The sequence below is a fragment of the Passer domesticus genome, chromosome Z, assembly GCF_036417665.1.
Source record: "Passer domesticus isolate bPasDom1 chromosome Z, bPasDom1.hap1, whole genome shotgun sequence".
Lineage (NCBI taxonomy): Eukaryota > Metazoa > Chordata > Aves > Passeriformes > Passeridae > Passer > Passer domesticus.
In genome coordinates, this window is record NC_087512.1 from 42,321,676 (window position 1) to 42,342,785 (window position 21,110).

The 21,110-nt window shown below is 41.2% G+C and overlaps 1 protein-coding gene across 10 annotated transcripts in view; it reads right to left on the minus strand.

The window, feature by feature from the left end:
* Positions 1–123: 123 nt before the first annotated feature.
* The window catches only part of SEMA4D (semaphorin 4D), a 99,093-nt gene continuing 78,106 nt past the window's right edge, over positions 124–21,110 (minus strand). For 6 of the 10 annotated variants that reach the window (XM_064404479.1, XM_064404482.1, XM_064404481.1 and 3 more), the window contains 3 exons: positions 19,272–19,444; positions 19,008–19,051; positions 15,448–17,897 (listed from right to left, as the gene is read on the minus strand). In XM_064404479.1, the coding sequence (XP_064260549.1) occupies positions 16,981–17,897; positions 19,008–19,051; positions 19,272–19,444 (1,134 nt within the window). In that variant the 3' untranslated portion in view covers positions 15,448–16,980. Of the gene's footprint in view, positions 427–933; positions 1,032–3,643; positions 3,854–6,078; positions 6,101–13,024; positions 13,050–14,884; positions 15,092–15,447; positions 17,898–19,007; positions 19,052–19,271; positions 19,445–21,110 lie in introns of those variants that run through there. The other 4 variants (XM_064404485.1, XM_064404487.1, XM_064404486.1 and 1 more) reach the window with 4 other exon arrangements.

A 21,110-nucleotide genomic window follows, 5' to 3' on the forward strand; every position in this document is an offset into this window, starting at 1 on the left:
AAATGTGATCCATGTGCTAATTTCTAAATCTTATGCCAAGATCCTCAAGCCCAAAATTATCTGGTTAACTTAATGAACTCAAAACAGAAAACATCATATTACATTCTTTGAACAGCACAAATCTTGCTGAGACTACTTTTGTTCTTTATTAAGCTGAAATAGCTGACATCAGAAAACCAGAGATAGTTGCAGCATGCGATGCATTGTACCATGTAACTTAGCTTTGGTGCAGTAAGAATATCCCCTTCCACTTCATGCTTGAGGTGATTCTCCTGAATATCAGTTTTAATGTCAGCACTAACACTTAAAAAGACATCTCCAAATACTATAATAAGAGTAACAGGTACTCTTAACTTGCATACATTTCTCCTTCTAGTCTGTTAATTCCTTCGTCCATTAGAGGCTGTTTCTCTTGTTGCAGGTCTCCTGAAGAAAAATTTTAGAATTATGTGTTAATACCACTCAAAAAATGAAAATGGAGCTTAAGGTTGCCTATGCTAACTGTTCTGCAGCAGCAAGCACATAATATCTATGGTTTTTAAAAGTGATCTTCTGGCTGTTGGAGAAAAATACTAAGCAATGAAAATGTACTTATTTAAAAAAAAAAAAAAGAAAAAAGGTCAGCTTTTATAGACAGTACCATTTATGAAGCCCAGTAGTCTCTGCAATCCAGTTAGTCTGCAGATGTGATGAAATTTACCTAATTGATTCACTATACACAGACTTACTGTTTTGGGCAGGACCAGAATTTCTGACTGATGAGCGCTTGGTTAGCAGACTGAAGCAATAAGCTGACACAACTGCAGCGAATCTCATACATAGACTTTACTGCTGAGTGGGTCAGGAATGATGACATGTACAGGACACTGATCATTTTGTTACATAAATACATGCAGTTGCAGAAGTCCAAGAGGCAGTCTATAAAAGCCTTACCCATGTTTTCCTCCAGTTTTGCATCATCTTGTCATGCTCGCTGATGACACTTCTCCAGGTATCAAATTCTTTGGTCCATGCATCCTGACCAGTACTATCTGAGAATGGGAAATGGGATGATTGCTAACCATATAATGGCAGAAGTCAGTACCTGATCAGATTCAGGACTGTCTGTCCTGCAGGAACTGGGCTAGAAGGAACCCCCATCCTTCAGTTTGCTCTACATCCTTTCATGTTATCTGGCAGCAAGTTTTGTTGAAGTACTTATGTCTCTTACACAGTGCAGCAAGCTTAATAGCCTCCAGAGTAAACAGATTTAGTGCCATTATCTGTGATTTGAGATCTAGAAGGTAGGATGTACAAATTAATAGTTCAAACCCATCTAATAAGCACAGGAATGCTCCAGGTAGATCATAGGCCTTGGGAGAAGAATGACATGTTGGAGAGGACGAGTTAACATGATGAACGTGCCTGGTTAGTATTCCCCATTTTTCAGCAATCACAGGACCACAGAATCAATCAGGAAAAGACATCTGAGATCATCAAATCGAACCTATGATCCAACACTACCTTGCCAACCAGACCATGGGTGCCATATCCAGTCTTCCCTTAAACACCTCCAGGGACAGTGACTCCACCACTTCCCTGGGCAGCCTAATCCAATATTTAATTATCCTTTCTGTGAAGAAATTCCTCCTAATGTCCAACCTACACCTCCTCTGGCACAGCTTAAGCCTGTGTCCTCTTGTCCTGGGAGAAGAGACTGACCTCCCACCTGGCTACATGCTCCTTTCAGGTGGCTCTTAGAGAGTCATCAAGTCTCCCTTGAGCCGCCTTTTCTTCCAGGCTGAACAACCCCACTCCCTCAGCCATTACTTACAGGACTTGTGCTCCAGACCCTTCACCAGCCTTGTTGCCCCTCTCTGGACTTGCTCCAAGCATATCGACTTCATTCTCCCTCGTCTTCCTAAACTGAGGGACCCAGAACCAGACACAGAACCCAAGGTGAGGCCTCACCAGTGCTGAGTACCGGGTACCTTCACTGCCCTGCTCCTGCTGGCCACACTGTCACTGATCCAGGCCAGGATGCCACTGGCCTTGGCCACCTGGGCACAGCTGGCTCGTGGTCAGCTGCTGTCACCAGCACTCCCAGGTCCCTTTTCCTGGCCACTGTCCAGCCACTGATCCCAGCCTGTAGCACACAAGGGGTTATTGTAGCCAAAGTGTGGCCACAACACTTGGACTTGGTCCAAGGCTCAGAACTTGGTCTTGCTGATCCTCATATTGCTGGATTTGGCCCATCAATCCAGCCTGTCCAACAGATCAACACTCCCCCCTAACTTAGTATCATCCGTAAATTTGTTAATGAAAGACTCAAAACCTTCATCCATGTCATCAATAAAGACATTGAACAGAACTGGCCCCAGCACAGAGCCCTGAGGGACAGCACTGGTGACTGGCCCCACCTGGATGCAGCACCACTCTGGGCCCGGCCATCCAGCCAGTTCCTAACCCAGCAAAGAGTGCTCCTGTCCAAGGCATGGGCTGCCAGCTTTTCCAGGAGTGTGCTGTGGGAGACAGTGTCAAAGGCCTTGCTGAAATCCAGGTACACAACATCCACAGCCCCTCCTGCATCCGCCAGGCAGGTCACCTGGTCATAAAAGGACACTGGGCTGGTCAGGAAGGACCTGCCCCTCCTAAACCTGTGCTGGCTAGGTCTGATCCTTCAGCCATCTCTAGACTCCATGTCATTTCACTCAAAAGTTCCTTATAGTTCCTTACATTGATAATTTATAAAGGGCTATGTGACTTCATCTTGGTCTATTTACCAGCTTAGAATGTAAGACTGGTGATGACATATTTTCTATTTATCTTTTGGGACAGTAGCAACAGTCATATGTTTTTAGAGCACAGTGAGAGCCCCTCTATTTTATATTTACACTGGTTTGGTTGAGGTGCTCTTAATTCTGCTTCTGAGACAAATTTCAAAGTAACTGGGGTGATTGATTGCATGGCTTTTCTCTATCATTGAAAAAAGAAGCACTGAGCCTTCCTTGACAGACTAACATTTGGTATTAACCAGCTTCTTAATTTTTCCTTCATCTTGCCAAGAAAATCCCTGCTGTATAATAATCATTGCTTCTCCACACGTGGGTAGGGTCTCGAGAGCTAATTGCAGCAGGCAGTCTGGACACCCCAAAATCCTGCAGCTGCTGAAGTTCCCTAACTGCCCTCCTGCCCAGTTAGTGTTCAGATGGAGCAGAGGGAACTGACCTTGCCCAATCCAAACCATAAGTGGTTTACAAATAGTTTTTGTTTTAAAAATCCAGCATAGTGGGATTCTCTTTACCATCTGACTTCCTTAAGTCCTTATAAATTACAGAATTTTTCTACATTGGCCTGTAGAATTACATCAGAGTACTTATTTGTAGCTCTCCATTACTCATCTGATTTTCAGGTTTTTTGAATTAGTTTACCAGGTTTCAGTTCAATTTCGAGATCTTAACTGCTAATTTACATTAGTCCTTTGAGAGAGGAGGTAGAGGAGGGAGTTTTTATGCCTCTAAAACTCTTCCATAAATGAAGTGCATACTGATTGGGTAGGCAAAAGTTACTGTCTTCAGGTATGCACATTTTCTGTGTGGCTATTACAGAGCTTTACTCATATCAGGGTCAGGCCAAACATAGCATACTCTTGAAACAAGCCTACCTTTATCTTCCACTGTGATCAGCACTCCTGACGTTGTGTTCCCAACTTTTGAGATGAATGAACATCTGTATTCTGTGTTTTCTGATACTGAATCTTTCACCCAGCTGAGAACATGCACTCTGCCATCAAGCAGCATGTGGGACTGCTCCGTGATGCATGCCTTCATCTTTTGTCCATTCTTCCTCCAGACAAAGTAGGAGCTGTCCGGACCTGTAAAAATGTCAGGTTATTCTGTAAGTGAACAGAAGATGGGTCTTTGAAAAGAAAACAAACCCCATCACATCAAGATCAGGCTTAAAAACATAAATAGTTGATTGAAATGTTTCTTAGGTTTCTTCAGCTGAAATTGTGGGTACCAAAAACCTGGGATTAAGAGGAGCTAGCACGGGAAATTTAGGTTGAAGCCACAGTTGTGGGTTTGTATTGAGGAATTCTGTGTGGATTCTCACAAGGGGGAACTTAGCACATGCGGCAAGAGCCAATGATGAACACCAGCACCATGTGCCTGTGCAAATCCCTGTAGCAGCAGGACACACTGCCTACTGCTGCCCAGCCTAGCTCCTGATACAAAGCTGAAACCATCTGAGACATGCCTCACAGGATCTGAAAAAAAGGCCAGGAGGGGAAAAGTTCAAGAACTCAGTGCATCAAAGATACTGGAACTAGTAGTGAAAGAGGAAGAATTGGAAAAAGCACAGAACCAGTAGTCACACCAGGCACTTAAGCAAGACAGAACTTGAAAGAACCTTGGATCAACAACAAAGAGCAAGCTAATTTTTTAGCTTTGTTACTATTATTTGTCTTAACCTGCAAGGGCAACATTTGAATAAATCAGAGATTGACAGTAGCCTGGAGGATAGAACAGCTGTTCCCAGAAAACTAGCTAGCAAGGTTGGCTGAAGTGCACTTGGCAGCATCAGAACCTTCCCATTTAAAATACAGACATCTGGGCCAAGCTAAGAACTTGGTAATTCTGATGTTTAAAACATGATTATTTCTCCCTCTGGGCCTAGGATCCAGACTAGCCTTAGCAAGAGATGTGAAGAGAAATTTGGGGTAAAAAGAAAATTAACTATGGCTGCAAATATGTCTTGACAGAGCCTACTATGGCTTTTATTGTGAGCACTTCATATTGCAAGTTGATGTGGCATTTTTTCCCTAGAAAAATACAATTCTGTCATTAAGTTTTAGATAATCATGCAGAAAAAATAACCACCCAGTTTTTACATTTGTGTACATACTACATATTTGTACATAGTAGACATTTTTACATTGTGTAAAAAGGAGATCATGGCAAATTCTTAACTCCTAAGTTTTATTTCCAAATCTCCCACAAATATGGACACATAAATTAGCAGTAAGGGTAAGTGTGAATGATAGAGGACATGATCTAGTTAAAGCATTGTAGAGTTTCTCTGAGGGAAGTGGCACAGTCTGAAGGGCTGACAGCAGCTCTAACGAAGTGGAAAGTGCAAGCATACACTGGACTGAAAACAGCTGGTCTAGCACATGCCTTTTTTCTTTCCCCCTCAAAGGTGTTTTATGGATGATTGTACTCATTCTACAGTTAACAGCAGATAGGTTACATGTCACTAAGTTCATGGGAAGTCTGGAACCAGGGACAAATTATTCAGTAACGTAAAGCTGAAGTTGGAATTTGGACAAATGGGAAGAATGGTAAGTGCAAGCAGAGTAAAAAAATAAAAATCCCTCAGTGTCATTTTAGAGCCATGCAAGGCAGCAGCATGTTTAGTGCAGGACACTTTCCTGAACTTACTTCAAATGTACTATTCACACCAGAGAACCTGCTCTATTTTCTAGTACTGAAGATCCCAGTTGTGCTGGAAAGTTGCCAAAATTCCAGCTTATATGCACATTTCACCAAGAGATTAAAAAGCAGCAATTTCCTTATACATGAAATTTTGCAAGCTGTGTTGGTTCAGATTGGCCCCTTATGAAGTGCAACTAGGCAATTTTACCCTTCCGTTGTTTTTCTGTGCAGTCAGAAGCACTGGAAATCCCCAGAGATACACACTCATCCCCACTTACACTGGTTGACAGCAAAATTTAGATGCAAAGCAGTACTCAGGGTTTTCCTGATCCTGTTTCAGTGCAGCTTGTTTCCAATTTTCAGGCAATTACCTTCTCTACTTTTGATTTCATTTTCAGGATGGATCAATAAAAAAAAAAAAATACACTGTGACACAGTTTCATCTGCAAAAATTTTGAATCACATTTGTTAAATGCAAATTTTCTACAACTCTATGATGAGAAATTCAGACTCCAATGTAGTGGTTAGGGAAATAATTTTTGAAGATAAAGAAAAATAAAAACATATACTCTGCTTTTTTTTTACCTATATATCACTATAATATAAATTATTTACATGTCTAGTGCAACCTTTAAAATACAAGTTTCTGACCTGATCTACTTACTTTGCCATCCATGTTAGGAGTGCTTGAAAGATTTTAAGAAAGTAATTTTATTAAAACATAATAGTCAAGCAGAGAATTAAACAACACACCAGGATAGGTACATAAGTAACTATGTCTAAGCAGACATTAAATATATTTCAAACAGTTAACTTCAAAAACATTGCTTCAATAAACTACACTAGCTACACATAATTAAATAAAATCAACTTCACCACCTTGATGATTTTAGAAGAGGAATTGACACTTATCAAACAAAAATACAAGAAACTTTGTGGCATTATCTGAAATACCTTTTTCTTTGCATAAGACCTTCAAAATTTCAAGTGTCTGTGGAAATGTTTGCTTCTTTCCCACACAGACTTCATCTTCTCTGTTTTCACTAGTTTGAATGAAATTATAATGCCCAGGTAGTAATGGCCAGAGTAGTAATCGTCCAGGTAGTTTCTGCCAGCACAACAGGTTCTCTGACATATGTCAAATCAGGCTGGGTTACAAAACCAACATATTTAATACACAGCTGACTTTTTCTCAATATTTTCCATGAGATAAAAAATTCAACCACCACCATTGTTAGCATAGAAACTCAAACCACTGCAACTGCTTGTAATCTTCTACCCAAAATCTGACTGCAGTCACTGGGTTATTGGTGTAAATTTGACCTAAGGTTAAAGGAACTAAGTAAATAAAACCAGACTTAAAGAACTAAAGCATACAGCTACAGATTCAGAGCAGCATGGGGATGTGCCCTGCTAAGCTGGACCAAATTCAGCATTTGCCATATATGCATCACATCCTAATAGACACAGGTTTTAAGACAGTTTGGAAACAATAATTTGAAAGAAGCAGATTATGGATTAAGTAGAGCTTGATGACATAAGGCAGGGGCAGCAAGAGTGAGCACCGGCCAAGCTGGCCCCTTGTGCCAAGTGCTGCCATGTGCAGAGGGCTGTGGAGACATCTCACACGCAGCCCAGTGAAGCTGCATTGTAAAACCTGAGTAGTGCTACCACTGGTTCAGCACAAGGTCTGCCTCATTTCTAACCCAGTTCTTGAAGGGTAGCATTTGAATAATAACTTCCCTATATTCATGAAAACACTTCAGAGACAGGGGAGTTAGTGCAAAAGCAGGAGCCACCAGAAAAACTACACTCCAGCTAATAATTTCTGCAAACTGACAGCAAATTGAAATCCAGTGAAGATAACCAACAAGTATCCCAGAGAGAAATGCTACCAGAGTAACAAAAAGTCTTTTACATAAATTGCAATAATCTAGACAAAGAACTGCTACCAGAGGCTATCCACAGGGATGGGAAGTTCAGGTTTACAAAAAACCTCCCTTGTATAACCCAATACACATCAAAACCTCTTTCAAAGCTCACCACGTGCATCAGATTAAGAACAGCATCTGGATTTAATGCTTGTTATCAAGCTTGCCGCTTTGCTGAATTCTACTGAAGCAAACATCCCAGATTTCTGAAAAGCAAGATCATACAGGAAGCTCTCATCTGGGGCAGGGATTAAGTTTTTAAAAGGCACTATAATCTGGATGCAGGAAGGTTTCCTTTTAAATCAGACATCAAAGTTAGCCCAGGAAGAGGTTAGTCAATCATTAATATGAAACATTACTACCAGCACAACTCAGTATATGAATGAAAGATTTAGGGCTGGCCACAGTTTCTTGAGTTGTAGGAGTCTGAGTCATTGCTGCTGATAAGATACCAAAATAATAAATCAGTATGAAATGAAGCCATCAGAGAGCAGCTGATTGGAAAGGTGGCGGGGGGGGGGGGGGGGGGGGGAAATAATCTTTATATTGAGACAAGCATATTTGCAGTTTTCTGAAAATAGAGTGCAAGTTATACAGCCTGTACCCCCTATAAAGGGGTACATTTTTTTTTGTAGTTTCATTGGTTGGTGTTTGATTGTTAAATCAGGGCAATTAATTCTAGACAGCAATGGAAAAAAAAACAAACCAAAACAATAAAAAGCCAAGAAAACAGACCTCTCTGAAATGCCAAAGAGTATTACTTCCAAGTATTTCATACTGAAGAATGCATAAGGTCCTTCAGACACCTGCTGCTTCATTAAATTACCCATCCCTTTGTGTAACATCAACACCACAAACTGATGCAGCCTTATTATGGCAGATAAAAAGCAGGAAGTGCTTCCTGCGGAACGGGAACCGTGTAAGAGCTGGAAGCAGCAACCAGTCACTGGAGGTGATGCTCAGCACACATGGGTGCAAGCAGGACATGGCATCTATCTTCTCAGAGTGGAACTTAAAAGCAGGTTGGGAAAATGGCTGACTGGCCCATTAGATAAAGATTCAATTTGTAACTGGTCATGCATTTACTCAGATGCTGAGAGTGTCCAGAAAAAGGTTTTGCAATTGGAACCTGGATAACTGTCTGTGGAAAAAAAAAATAAAAAATTATTAAGCACTAGTAAGCTAGGACCAGGGACTGCCACAAAAAAACCCAAAACAAAACAAAATTAGGTTCCACTTTCACCGTATCACAGAATTCACTAGGTTGGGAAAGACCATAGAGATCCTCAAGTCCAACCTATAACCTAACACCACCTTATTAACTAGAGCACAGCACTAAGTGCCACATCCAGTCTTTTAAGGATCCTTAAACACTTCCAGGGACAGTGACTCCACTGCCTCCCTCGGCAGCCTATTCCAATGCCCAATCACTCTTTTCTGTAAAGAACTTTTTCCTGATGTCCAGCCTAAACTTCCCCTGGCACTTTGTGTTTGCCTAATTATTTTTTCTGTCAGCCTATCAGCTAACAAAACTACTATGTTAGGTTTTAAAATAAAGCAAAGAAAATTAAATAACATATTTTAAGGAGTAACAACATGCTCTCCAAAAAATCACTTCTGTTCTCCAGAGAACACAAACTACTACTTTGGCTTTGTCTGACAGGTAGCTCTAGCAGGAAGATGACTGAAGAGATGGAAGTGAGATTTTCATCTTCACTGTGGGGACAACGCACACAATATGCTGAGACAGTTCTGGTAGCAGTTTCTGCTGAAGTAGTTAAAGATGACAGCTTTGGTCTAAATTAGTACTTAGCCACCACACCAATGGATTATTTACAAGTGTACAGGCTGTAGCTCTCATCGGGAAAAAAACAAGTGTACAGGTAGTCAGGCTGCAATCCTGCCTGGCAGGGGGTAACAGGATGTTCTGAGTAAAACAGCATAAAATTTGGGTTACGGTCCAGATTCCAGTACCAGTCCAAACCCATCCCATCTCACTAGGCAGGGCTGGGAAATACAGCTGCTGAATCATGGCCAGGGTGTAGCAGTTATTACAAGGGTACTGCTTCAAGCTAAGACATTACTGAATCAAGTTCCACATTAGCAAGGAGAAAAAGTTGAAATATTTATGCTGAACTGCAAAAAAAGAAAGGCTAAACTGGGAGGTCAGGTAAACTTCTGCAAGCACATGGTACAGAGAACAAAATACACACCTAAGTGAGTCCCTCGCTCTCCTGAGAAGACAACCCAAAAGGCATTTGGATCTTAAAGTCCCCAGTGTGAAGCAAGCTTCTCCTTTTGTACATACCTAATCACACCACAAAAGCTGGTGCGGATTCTGCTCCCTCAGTCTCCCAAAAATGTGTACATTAAATTCAAATGGACAATACTGCCCATTTTGTGACCCAGGCAGTTTGTCTCTGGGGACACCCCATGTAGCACCTGAAAAGCAAGCTGAAAAGCTGAACTAGACAACTGATCAGCAAAGCTGCTGCTTCACAGAGGCACTCCTGCACAGAGGTGAAAGCTCCTTCCCTTGGCCTCAACAGAGTTTTTGACAAGTTGCTCTCTCAAAAGGGTGACTTATTCAAACTCTGTGAGGGTAAAAACTGGGGTTTTTACCAGTGGAAAGCTCAGAAAACCATGCAAAGGCTTTACTTCCCCAAGCCCTGTGCTGAGACGAGATGCAGCCTGTAGGACAGAGTGGTGAGTGCACAGAACACCAACTGCTGTGCAGGGGACACTGCAGCAGGCGTGCAGCCTCAAGTGCTCCACGCACACCACAGCAGCAGCAACTACTGCAGGCTGCAGCTGCTAGTCTACGTGGACTGAATCTCCCAGGGTACTCTGGGATCTTTCTTTATGTTTTAATCATTTATAAACTACCAAAAGCCACATGTTTCCCAACTGCACCTTATTACTCATTCCGCAGGAAAAACCTGTACGAGTGCAGTCAGCCACACACTGTGAAATGTAGGAAAACAATAAATTAACAAATCTTCTGAGAAAAAAAACCAATACACTTTTGGTTCTACTTCTTTTTCTTGCTCTCCCCTTTTTAAATTTGATGCCTGATGCTTTTTAATTTGCCTTATGCTTAAATTATTTTTACACTGAACTTAATTCTTGTCTTTAATGGACAACTAATATAAAGTTAAAATAAAACAAAACAATCAAACAACAAAAAGTAATCCCAAAAGCAACAACAACAAAAAAATGAAAAGGCATTCTTGTTGCATACCTTTCCACGTATCTCATACCTCGACCACAGTCTTTCCACATAATACTGCACAGCAAAGCAAAATTTTACAGAAATGTTTCAAAATATCTTGCTGGTGCCAGAATTTAAGAATGCATCATCCATGCAACTAATAAAAATTAATTTTCAATTTGATTACAGAAGTCACTATAAAGCTCACATCAGAGCTCAGGTAACCACAGCACTTACAAAGGTGTTTAATGCTGTTGGTTTTGCATGCAGACTTAGCTATGAGGGCCTCAGCACACCCCATGTCTGAAAAAATAAATGCCAGCATTGTAGTCAGAAAATTACACTAAGATATCACAACTAAAGTAACAAAGGTTTTTTTTATGTGAGTTTTATGAAAAACAGATCTGCAATATCTACCCAATTTTATAAAACTTCAAAGTCCTCTTCTGTTATATGTTAAAGGGACAACCTTAATTTTTCAACTTGTCTTCCAAATGCATCCCAAATAATAATAAACAGGTGGCATGTCAGAGATCTGCACACAGGAAAGGTCTGATAGTGCCACAGTTCTGTTAAGCACTGTATAGTCAGTGCAAAAATCACTGGAAAAAAAAGGTACAAAACCACAAAATTACAAATTAAGAGCTATGAGATAACTAGCCAAATACAGTGAAATTAAGTCAAATAGCATGTGTAAAACACCCAAGGTCTGTTGAGAAGACAATTCATGAAGTGGGATATGAAATTGTTTAACAAGGTGCAAACTTACCCACTGGAAGATAAACCAGCCATTTATTAAGCACAGAAATTAAAGTCATGGGTATTGCTTCAGGAAAGCATCACATTTAAACCTCAAAGTATCTCAAAATATATTGCATAAAAATCTGAAAATTTTCTGAGGTGTTGAAATATTTGTGCAGTTGATTGATTTGTGCCAGAAAACACAGAGCTTTTCCTTTCAAGGCTATCAATTAAACCATTCTCACATTTCAAAACACTGTATCTCTCCACAGCTGTAATGAAGAGCCACTTACCAACTTCAACTGGTTATAAAACACAAGTGTATGAAAAATTGCAATTTGATATTCTTACAAGAACAAAAAAGTAACAACCCAAGTAAAGTCAATGTGAGATACTGATATGCTGTAATTTAAATGCTGTCATTTGCCATCCCAGAGAAACACTCTGTCCCACACAAAGAACATTCCAAGGCAGGCTCATTCTGCTCTGGCTGATGCACACCTCCATGCCTCTCCAGACTGGGCTCCACACCAGACCAGACCACCCCAGGGCACCAGGGCTGATGCAATCATGCAAATGATGTAAAAAAACCTCACCCAAGAATTAATTACTCATTTCCATGGGTAAGTCAGTCTGACAGGTGACCTCCTCCTCCTCCTGGGGAAAAAAAATTTCCCCACCCTTCTGCATGTCTCTCAGTGCAACTTCAGGCTCCACCAAACAGGAATCTCTAGTGCAAACTACTTACAATTCTGATTCTTGCAAGTTACGGATCTTTTCTTCCATGATGTGGGAAACTTGTACACCTTCTAAAACAGCACAACCACAGGGAACAGGCACTGTATGTTACCAAATACCCATCTCAGTATCTCCATGAAATAGTAACTCCTTGAAAGCGTACTTCCAAATTCACTTTTATGTCCACACTACTGGGGCTTTTTTTTACCAAGAATTAAAAATAATCCAGTATGTAAAATCTCCAGCTACAGGTGAATTAAAGGAGTCATCTTGACACCATGGACAGAGAGAGGCTTGATCTGCAAGTGAAGCACAGTGTTTTGCAGTGTTTGATTATAAAAGTGTTTAAAATAATGCACAGCACACTCACCGTATTTTAATTTTTTCTCTGAAATTATGGACATGGAGATACTACTCTAAAGCTGGGGGAGGAGGTGCCAGTAAAACACCTTTGAGTGGAACCAAAAGTCTGGAAAAAAACCTGTTCTTACTATACCTAATTTCAACAGAGCACACCAGAGAAATTATACAGCAGGTGTGTGCATCACCAACTCACTGTCTCTGCCCTGAACCAGATAGTGTAGTGTTTTGTTCAATTTATTTGAAACTTGCCTGAACTGCCTCCACAAGTTTTTAAAATTCTGTAATGGGAGAGAAAATTTGGATTAGAGAAAGTACACAGGAAACTTGTTTCCCCATGCACATAAAACAGACATGTGTCTGGAGAAATGTGAGACTCTCTGGGGGAGTAGACACACACCAAGGGAGCTTTATTCCTCCATTTTCCAGAAGAGGAGGAGTATTCCATGCTTGAAAAAACTTATTCTTCAGAAAAAATGTAGCAGTATGCCATAAGTGCTGTTTGTGCTGTATCCACTCAACTTTACCTTATGGAAATGAGCCAGTTACGAGGTTGTAAAGTCTTATCCTTAGGCGAGCTTTCAGGTAAAAACATGTGGGATGAGTAAGAGATGAGCAAAAGAACTCACCAACTCCTGCTGAGTTTCCAGACAGCTTGAAACAGATATTTACAATTAAAAAAGGAAGAGATTCAGCAATTCTGATAAAATAACAATTAAGTTAGAAACTTAATTAAAAATAAGCTTTGAGGGTTTTACTGCATGATGTGGCAATCTATGTATTTGCATCATACTGATGCCATATCCTTTTCTGCAGACAACCAGGCACAACATTTAACTCTCTGCCGGTCTTATTTAACCCTTCTGCTCCCTGCAAACACATTTTACCTTCTATTCATAGCTGAGAGAAACCAAATTCCACACTAAAGCTATGTTGATATAAAGAAATACCAACTGACACTGAACAAATCTGAACATATCCAACAGAGACCTTCCTTGCAAAATTTGTTTAGCCAGCCCCCACCCAGGATGAATTCCTATATCCTCACATGCAGGACCCAGAACAACGCAAGTATGTGCACCAGTTCCGTGTGCTGATCTGCATTTGCTGGTTTGTTTTTTAAATCAAGAGACTGAAATCGTAATTCTGGGTAAGAGAAGAGTATGATGTGCCAGCCAATTGCCCTCCTTCCCAAAGGCAGGAAAAACTCTATCCCATAATACAAAGTCCTGTCCTTCCCTGCTTTGACAGGCATTAGAAGCACTTCCATAGCTGAGTCCCCTTAACCCCACCTGTGTCATTACTGCATCCCTTGGATTTCAGGTGGTTGTTAGAGAGTTTCTTCCACTATCCACCCCTACACCTCCTGAGGAATGGAATCCATACACTGACTTTAGGACACTGTGCCTTCTTTCTTAAATTCATTACCAAGGCAAATACAATTACTGACAGTTTTTAAGAGCAGCATGAGCATCATGTTAAGATGGGCACTGCTGGATGAAAAAAAGTAATTCTAAAATGAAGTCTAGGTCTGTAGCACAATTATCAAACTGTTTAAATCTTCTGTGCTATAGTAACTTTCTTTTCATAGTGGACTACCAAGTTTCCGAACTGCCTATTGCAAAAGTGAACAAATTACTGCTGAAAAGTGCTTTCCCATCAGAATGATTCTAGACTATGAAAGAACTTTCATCCCACTGTTGTTACTTCTAGCCATGGAAATACAAATAGTGCCTTTATAAGATCTATGCTAATAAAGACTTAGGCCTTTTGGATCTGCTTCCACATAACACTAACAGAATTGCCAATATGGAACAACACTACTTTCTATAGTCAATCTATACTCTCTTCTTTTAAACAGTAAGGTTACATATGAAGAGCTGTTTTGATCCACTGAATCATACTTAAACCAGCAATTACAAGCTGTAATTTGAACAATCCAAACAAAAAATGGAAAAGAAAGCTAAATTGCTGTGAAAAAAAATAGCTCTGTCCTGTATACCTCAGATAATGTATCTGCTATAAAATGGAAGTTATTACTGTATGTATTTCACCACTTGAAATAAGATGGAAAAAGGAATAACTGACCTGGTCCACAAAACATGCTAAGTTCAAATTCAATAGAAGTGCGCTTTTTAAACTGCATACACACTGACAAAAGTATCTGCCTGCTGAACATCCATATGCAATCCTGAGTCACTGAATTCCTTCAGCATGCAAGTGAGCCTAACAAAACTAACAGATGATCAACATACTGAAGCGGACTGCTGCATCAGAGCCTCCATTACACAGTATGGTACTCGCCGTGATTTATTCTTGGTGAGAGCAGGTTGGCATCCTGATGCACACTGGCATCCTGACACTGTCTCTCTTTGTTCTTGTTTCCCCCCCACCCCAAACATCACAAAAGTGATTTACACAGTGCATGGTGACATAGCTAAACCTTTAATGCAGGAAGTGCTGGCTTATACAGGGGTCCTCCAACTTACCTGTGGCTTGGCAGAAGAGGTGGAAGGGTCCCCGGACACTAACATGCTGTGCCTGGTCACTTAGCAAAGGTGGCAACAACATGACCTTTACGGGGTCTTTGCTAGACCAAACATCAAGCTGGGTACGGGTGGGTGAAGGAGGTGAATCACTTCCCACACAGGACAAAAAGGAGGTACCAGTAGGAGGGAAAGGTATAGGAGATGAGGCTGTGTGACAGAAGAGGACAGAAAAGAAAGTAAAAGGGTACTAAGGAAAGAAGTTGCAAGAAATACATCACATAATGAAGAAATAATGCAAAAAGACAAATGAGTTTTAGATAGTAAGATGAAGTATCCCTAGGCCCCTAGAGAAGAGCATTTTCCTCCTCCTCCCACGTTATTTTTCTCCCATCCTTCCCACCTCCCCACCCTGGGTTATAACCCATTCAGCTGAAGCCGAGAGGCTGCTTCAAATTAATTACAAACTTTTTACATTCCCCCCAAGGAAATCACAAGGAACATTAGTGCTTGCCAAATGGAAAGCACTGTGTCATTGTGTCACATTTCAGAAAAGCCAAGATTAATACAATTTATTTTAATATTTATTCTGTTATATGTACATAATTAAAAATAGAAAAATAAAACCAAACTGAATCTTATAAAATATAAACTGTTTACACTAAAATGGTCTAAATTATGTTTGCATGAAGGTTCAACACAGAAAAGCAGCCCAGGCATACTGCTATTTACTGTTAAAATGTATTCTACTTCTAGCAATATTTACAGAACGAAGCAGTGAGAGGAACAATTCTTCAGGACTGTACTGCACACATAAAATGCTTTTACAGACAAACAGTGCTGCTGTGAACCAGGCTGAGAACAAATGCACACTTTCACGGTAGCAGGCATGATTCACATAAACAGTTCAAAGGACTGATTGTTTAAGCAGCTCCAGTTTCAGTCTCCAGTTGCATAGGAGAGTGAAGGTATCATCCAGAAAGGGTGACGCTGCAAGTATTTGTCACAAAAAGAAGCTGAGTTATTTCTGAACCTGAAAAGAAGAAAAAAATCAGCAACGTTTTCTCATCAGGCTGTGTCCCAACAGTCCATTCCAGCAAGTCACTAGCTGAATTGTTGGAGTTAATTCTTCTTGATTCCTCTTGCTTCCACAATGCAAGAAACCTCTTTCCTTGTCACTGCTAAATGACAGCTGCTTGCCTGTACTGTTCTACAAACTAAAGGAAAAAAAAAATAAATCCAGTTTTGTATAGAAAATAAAATGTGACTATGCCCAGCTGGCTGGCTGGTGGGGGGGAGGAAAAAAAAAAATGAAGGAAAAAAAGAAGCATTTGTTTCCTCCTTCCCCATTCCCCACTTACTCCATGTTTTGTACTGATATTGTTGTACCTACATTTCTAGAAAGCAGCAAAGAAAAGAGCCTTTAAACAAGATTATCCCTGAGTCTTACACAAATCAAGGCAATGCTATCCCCATTATACCTTAAAATCTAAGATACTTGTAGAGCAGTTAAAAAAATTAACTTTAACCAACTAAAGAGACCTAGTGTGCCAAAACACAAAGCATAAAACTAAAAACAATCACTAGAAGCAAAGAAAAAAAATGTCCCAATCTGGACAAAAGTCTATAATTTACCAATCTGATAAACTAAACTCAATTTCCAATTTGGAATTAAAATGAAACTAGATCTTTTTTTAATGGCAACTAAAAATATGTGAAGACTGAAGTACCTTTTAAAGCCAACTGAATTATAAAGTTACTTTTGCTCTATTGAAGAATATGGCCAAAGAACAAGCAAGTAGCTTCACTAGAGCAAAGTGCTCAGTGGGGGAGAAAACTGGGAATAAACAAGTGGTGATCTGAAACTGGCCATTTGAAAAAAACAGAAAAAAAGACAGTACAACACAAGATGCTATGGTCTCCAGACAAGCACACCACTTCTCTAATCTGCTGAGATCTGAACGAAAACTGGCTTGCTGTACAGCTTAAGCATGTAACCCCTGCTATGGCTTAGCTGTCACACCCAGGCTCTCCGTGCTCAAATAGCCAGCCGCAGGAGCACAGCTCACTTCTGCCACTGAGAGGGACCATGGGCTCCTTCAGTCCCCCTCCACGTCCGAGTCGGCGTACTTGAGCTCGCACTTGACGTCGAAGGGCTTGTCCTTGGCCTCACGGGAGGCCTGGGAATCCCCAGCCTGCAGCTGGCTGTTCCCGCAGTCGGGCTCCGTCTCGTAGCCGGTGTCGTGCGCAGGCTTGGGCTGCTCCCCGCTCTGGTGGCTGACACTGCCCTGCTCCACCAGCGTCTCTTTCACACTTTGCTCGCAATCAGAAAAATCTGACTTCGTTTTCTTCTTACCAAGCAGCATCACAGAGCGAAATTTCAAGCACTGCCCGGGCAAGTAGCCTTTGTAACAGTTGTAGGAGAGCAGGCACAAAAAGAGAATGAAAAAGAAGAGGAAGAGGAACATCAACAGGAAGTTATCATTTGACTTGAGGAACATTGTCTTTTCCGGGACTGCATCAGGAATTGAATTGAAGAGCTCTGTGTTGGAGGCTACACTTGTTAGGACAGGGCCAATGGGCTTTGTTAATATCCTTGCTGTGGTTACTGGTACCATGTGAGTGGTCGAGATGTGAGCAGTGGACACCTCGGTTGATACAGCTGACACTTTTGGCACATCACTATTACCTTCTGTTGGTGCAGCTGTTGCAGTGGGGCCCACCGTGGTATGCTGCATTTTTTTCAGTTCCAAAACATGCTTAGCTAGCACTTGAGAAAATTTTTTATTTTTCACTTTTTCTTCTGACAGGCATTGGTAAACACCACTGTCTCCTTCTGATAAATTGAAGATGAGCAATGCCTTCTCCAGCAGACGGTACTTGGGACTCTCCACTCTCAGCACGTCATCTTTGAACTTCCAAACTACCTGTGCCAGATTGGACTTTTGAGAACACTTGAGTTCTGCTGTGCTCCCATGCTTGAATGTATGCTGTAGGGGATTCTCTCTTACTTTATCTGGAACATCAAAATAAATGTGCAAAGTATCAGCAATGATTCCAGTTTGCTCTAATCTGTACAGCTTCACCAGACTGTGTTACAGTCTTACTGGAAGCATGAAGATTATGGCATTCACCTCACAAGACCAGGTGGACAGCATGCAAGAATCTCAGCGGAATACCAAGCTGCACGTGGAACATCAAGACAAACTAAGAGACAGGACACCTCAACTCTAAGACAGCCTCACTTCCAGACAGAGGTGAGACCTCACTGACCCACAACTGAGTGTGCACCTGAGAAGTCACTGTTTGGGGAAGATACTGTACTTGGTCACACTTTACATCCAATCAGTGCATTTTAAGTAAAGCAGCAACTACAAAGTATCCAAGAGGAAACTGAACTAGGAACTCTCTTCTGAAAAAAAGGATATTTGCACTTATGGAACACCTGCAACTTATGGCATCCCATAAGTTAATAAAAAAAATAACAAGCAAAGCTCTCATGGTGCTTTGCTTGGATTATAATTAAAAAGTGAGTAGGTCAAACTCTTAAGAGCTTTTTTTACTTGCAGCTAAAATCTCCTGTAACTCTACTCCACTTCATGATCTCCTTGATCTGGTGGCAGCAGCACACAGGACAAAGAACGGACCTATGGTTACCTGCTTCAAAGCACTATGGAAGGTACTTCAGCTACTCTCTATCATGTTCTATGTTCCCCCTCCCTTTTCACCATAAAACCAGCTTTTTTTTCAGAATAATTTAATCTGATCTAGCAGCAATAACCAAGCACTTGTCAAAGCTCACAGTAGAATGTCAAATGCTGAATCAAAGAGACAGAGGCCTCTGCATTAGAAGTACTTCTGGTATTGCTTTCATTCACAAGTCACTGTTGAGGTGCCCCCATTCATTTCAGGGGGTTGTGCACTGCACACTGAAATGCATACAAACACAGACAGTTTTTAAGACAACATGCAGGTTATACAGATGCTCAAATATTCAAAGCAGAATCCCGTACCTATTACAAAGTAAATGAATGTCCAGATAATCACAAAACCAAAGCTGAACTAAACAGAACTCTCTCACCACTCCACCCAGACATATGAAGGAGCTCTTCGAAGACTGACTCACCAGAACAAGAAGATGCATCTCCACCTATGTTTTGAATCCAGTTCCTGTAAAAAGAAGTCCATCATTACAACTTAGAATCTTGTTTCCTGAAGTCTGCCCATCCCCTTGTACTGTTAAGTCATCTAAACAGTACTAGCAGACATAAAATAGATAGGAGAAAATCTGTATTTGAAAACATTCCATTTCTAAAATTCCAATTATCAGTATGGGACAAGACTGATTAAATACTGATTGAAACTGTAAGTTCATCAAAGGTACTATTACCTTTCCATTTCACCTTCTTTAAAAATATCAATGCAGGAAGCTTCAAGGGGTTTCCAAGCACAGTAAGGATCCCTTGCTAAAACACAGTCAACACAAGTGGTATACTTGTCACAAAATGCCACTGGAGACTGCACCACACCAGAATTTGAACCAGCAAAGAGGTATCTTCTGCCCTACGGAAAACAAAGCACAACAGAAAGCCATCACACTCAATCACTTTCTCAAACCCAAACAATGCAATTCATGGAACAATTTAAGTGTTATTAAAAAGCTGCATACATACAGCCTTTTTTGTAAAAGTGGTGCCTTGGGAGAGTAAGCATTTGCTTAGCTTTTGTTTCTAGAAAGTTGTCTTGGAACTATTGAACCAATACTGAAAAGTGCAAAAAGACAACAAAAAACTGGAACAGGTATGTGGAAAGTAACCATGACTAACCATGACTTTATCTGTTTTCCCAGAAATATGAATGCAATAATCTTTCTCTGAGGCAAGGCAAGGCTGCGCTGGTGACAAGGCTGCAGTTGGCACACGCAAGACTGAGCAGGTAGTTGGGCTGCTCCTGTTACCCAAAGCAGCCCTACTGCCTTCAGCTCTTTAGCCAGCCAGTCTCTGCAGCCACATCAGCGTCATCCTTAGGACAGTTCTTAAGAAAGAACACTGGTAGCATTCAAAGGAAACAGCACTGGCAAGACACCGAGAAGAAGAGGGAAATAATCGCAACAGCTGCTGAACCATTGCTGCTGGGGATCCCAAAGCAGTCTGACTCCGAGCACAGCAGGAAGAGACCACACTCATCCTTATTATAGAAGGCAGGCAGCTGCCGTATCTCAGCCATCCGCCTTATTGCTCAGGGAAAATGATAGCTAAAGGTACACTGTGACTTTGCATACTATCAGGCAAGCCTCAAGAAAGGGATGTGCTGCAGTGCTCATACAAGGAAGTCTGCAGTGTTGGAGACTTTACAACTTCCTAGGAAAAGCTTCCCATTCTGCTCAAAGATTTCCACAGCCCACCAAGCACTGCTCACTCTCTCTACTGCTCTGCTGGATTACACTGCAACAGTGCAACACTGCACATGCGTTGTGGTGTCTTGGCATGTTTCCCAGCTCATAGATCCAAGATTCCAGGGAACATGCAGCGAGCTGAGCAAACCGTTTAAAAAAAATTCCAGACACACTTTCCAGTTAAGCAGGAGTTAAGGTGATCTACTGTAGGCTCATCTGACTGCCCACCACCCTCCACACACTATGGGAAGAACCTAGAGACTAGTGCAAAATGCTTTCAGAAAGGACTCTGACTCCAGAGAGGTCTAAAGCCCACCATCAGGGTAATTATTATCCTTCTGTGGTTAGTCCACTACTGTGGGATGCCATGACATGTAACACAATATACCAGCTCTGTGATGGACTTCAGTAGCCACTGATGTGGAGGCAGAAACTTGTGTTTTCAGGCTGGGAAGCAGCAGGAATCCCTGCTTGGGTGGTACTGTTACTATGACTCTGGCAGCTGACCCAAACTCCCACTCCCCATAACTGAAAAGGACCTCTGGTTTCATGGGAATGTACCGGGCAGTTGAGTACGTCAGTGAGTATGTCGCCCCTGGATCCAGAGTGAATAAATTCAATGCCATTATTTCTACAGAAGCCATCCCAGTGTGTGCTGAAATTGCTACATGATGTGTATTTGCATGAGGCTTAATGCCCATCTCTTTCTTAGCACTCCTCTGAATTAGGCAAATCATAATTAAACCAGTGTAGGAATGATCCCACAATTAAAAGAATGAGTATTAGCATATATATTAGAAGAGCTATCAATCATTATCTTCTATGACAGGGCAA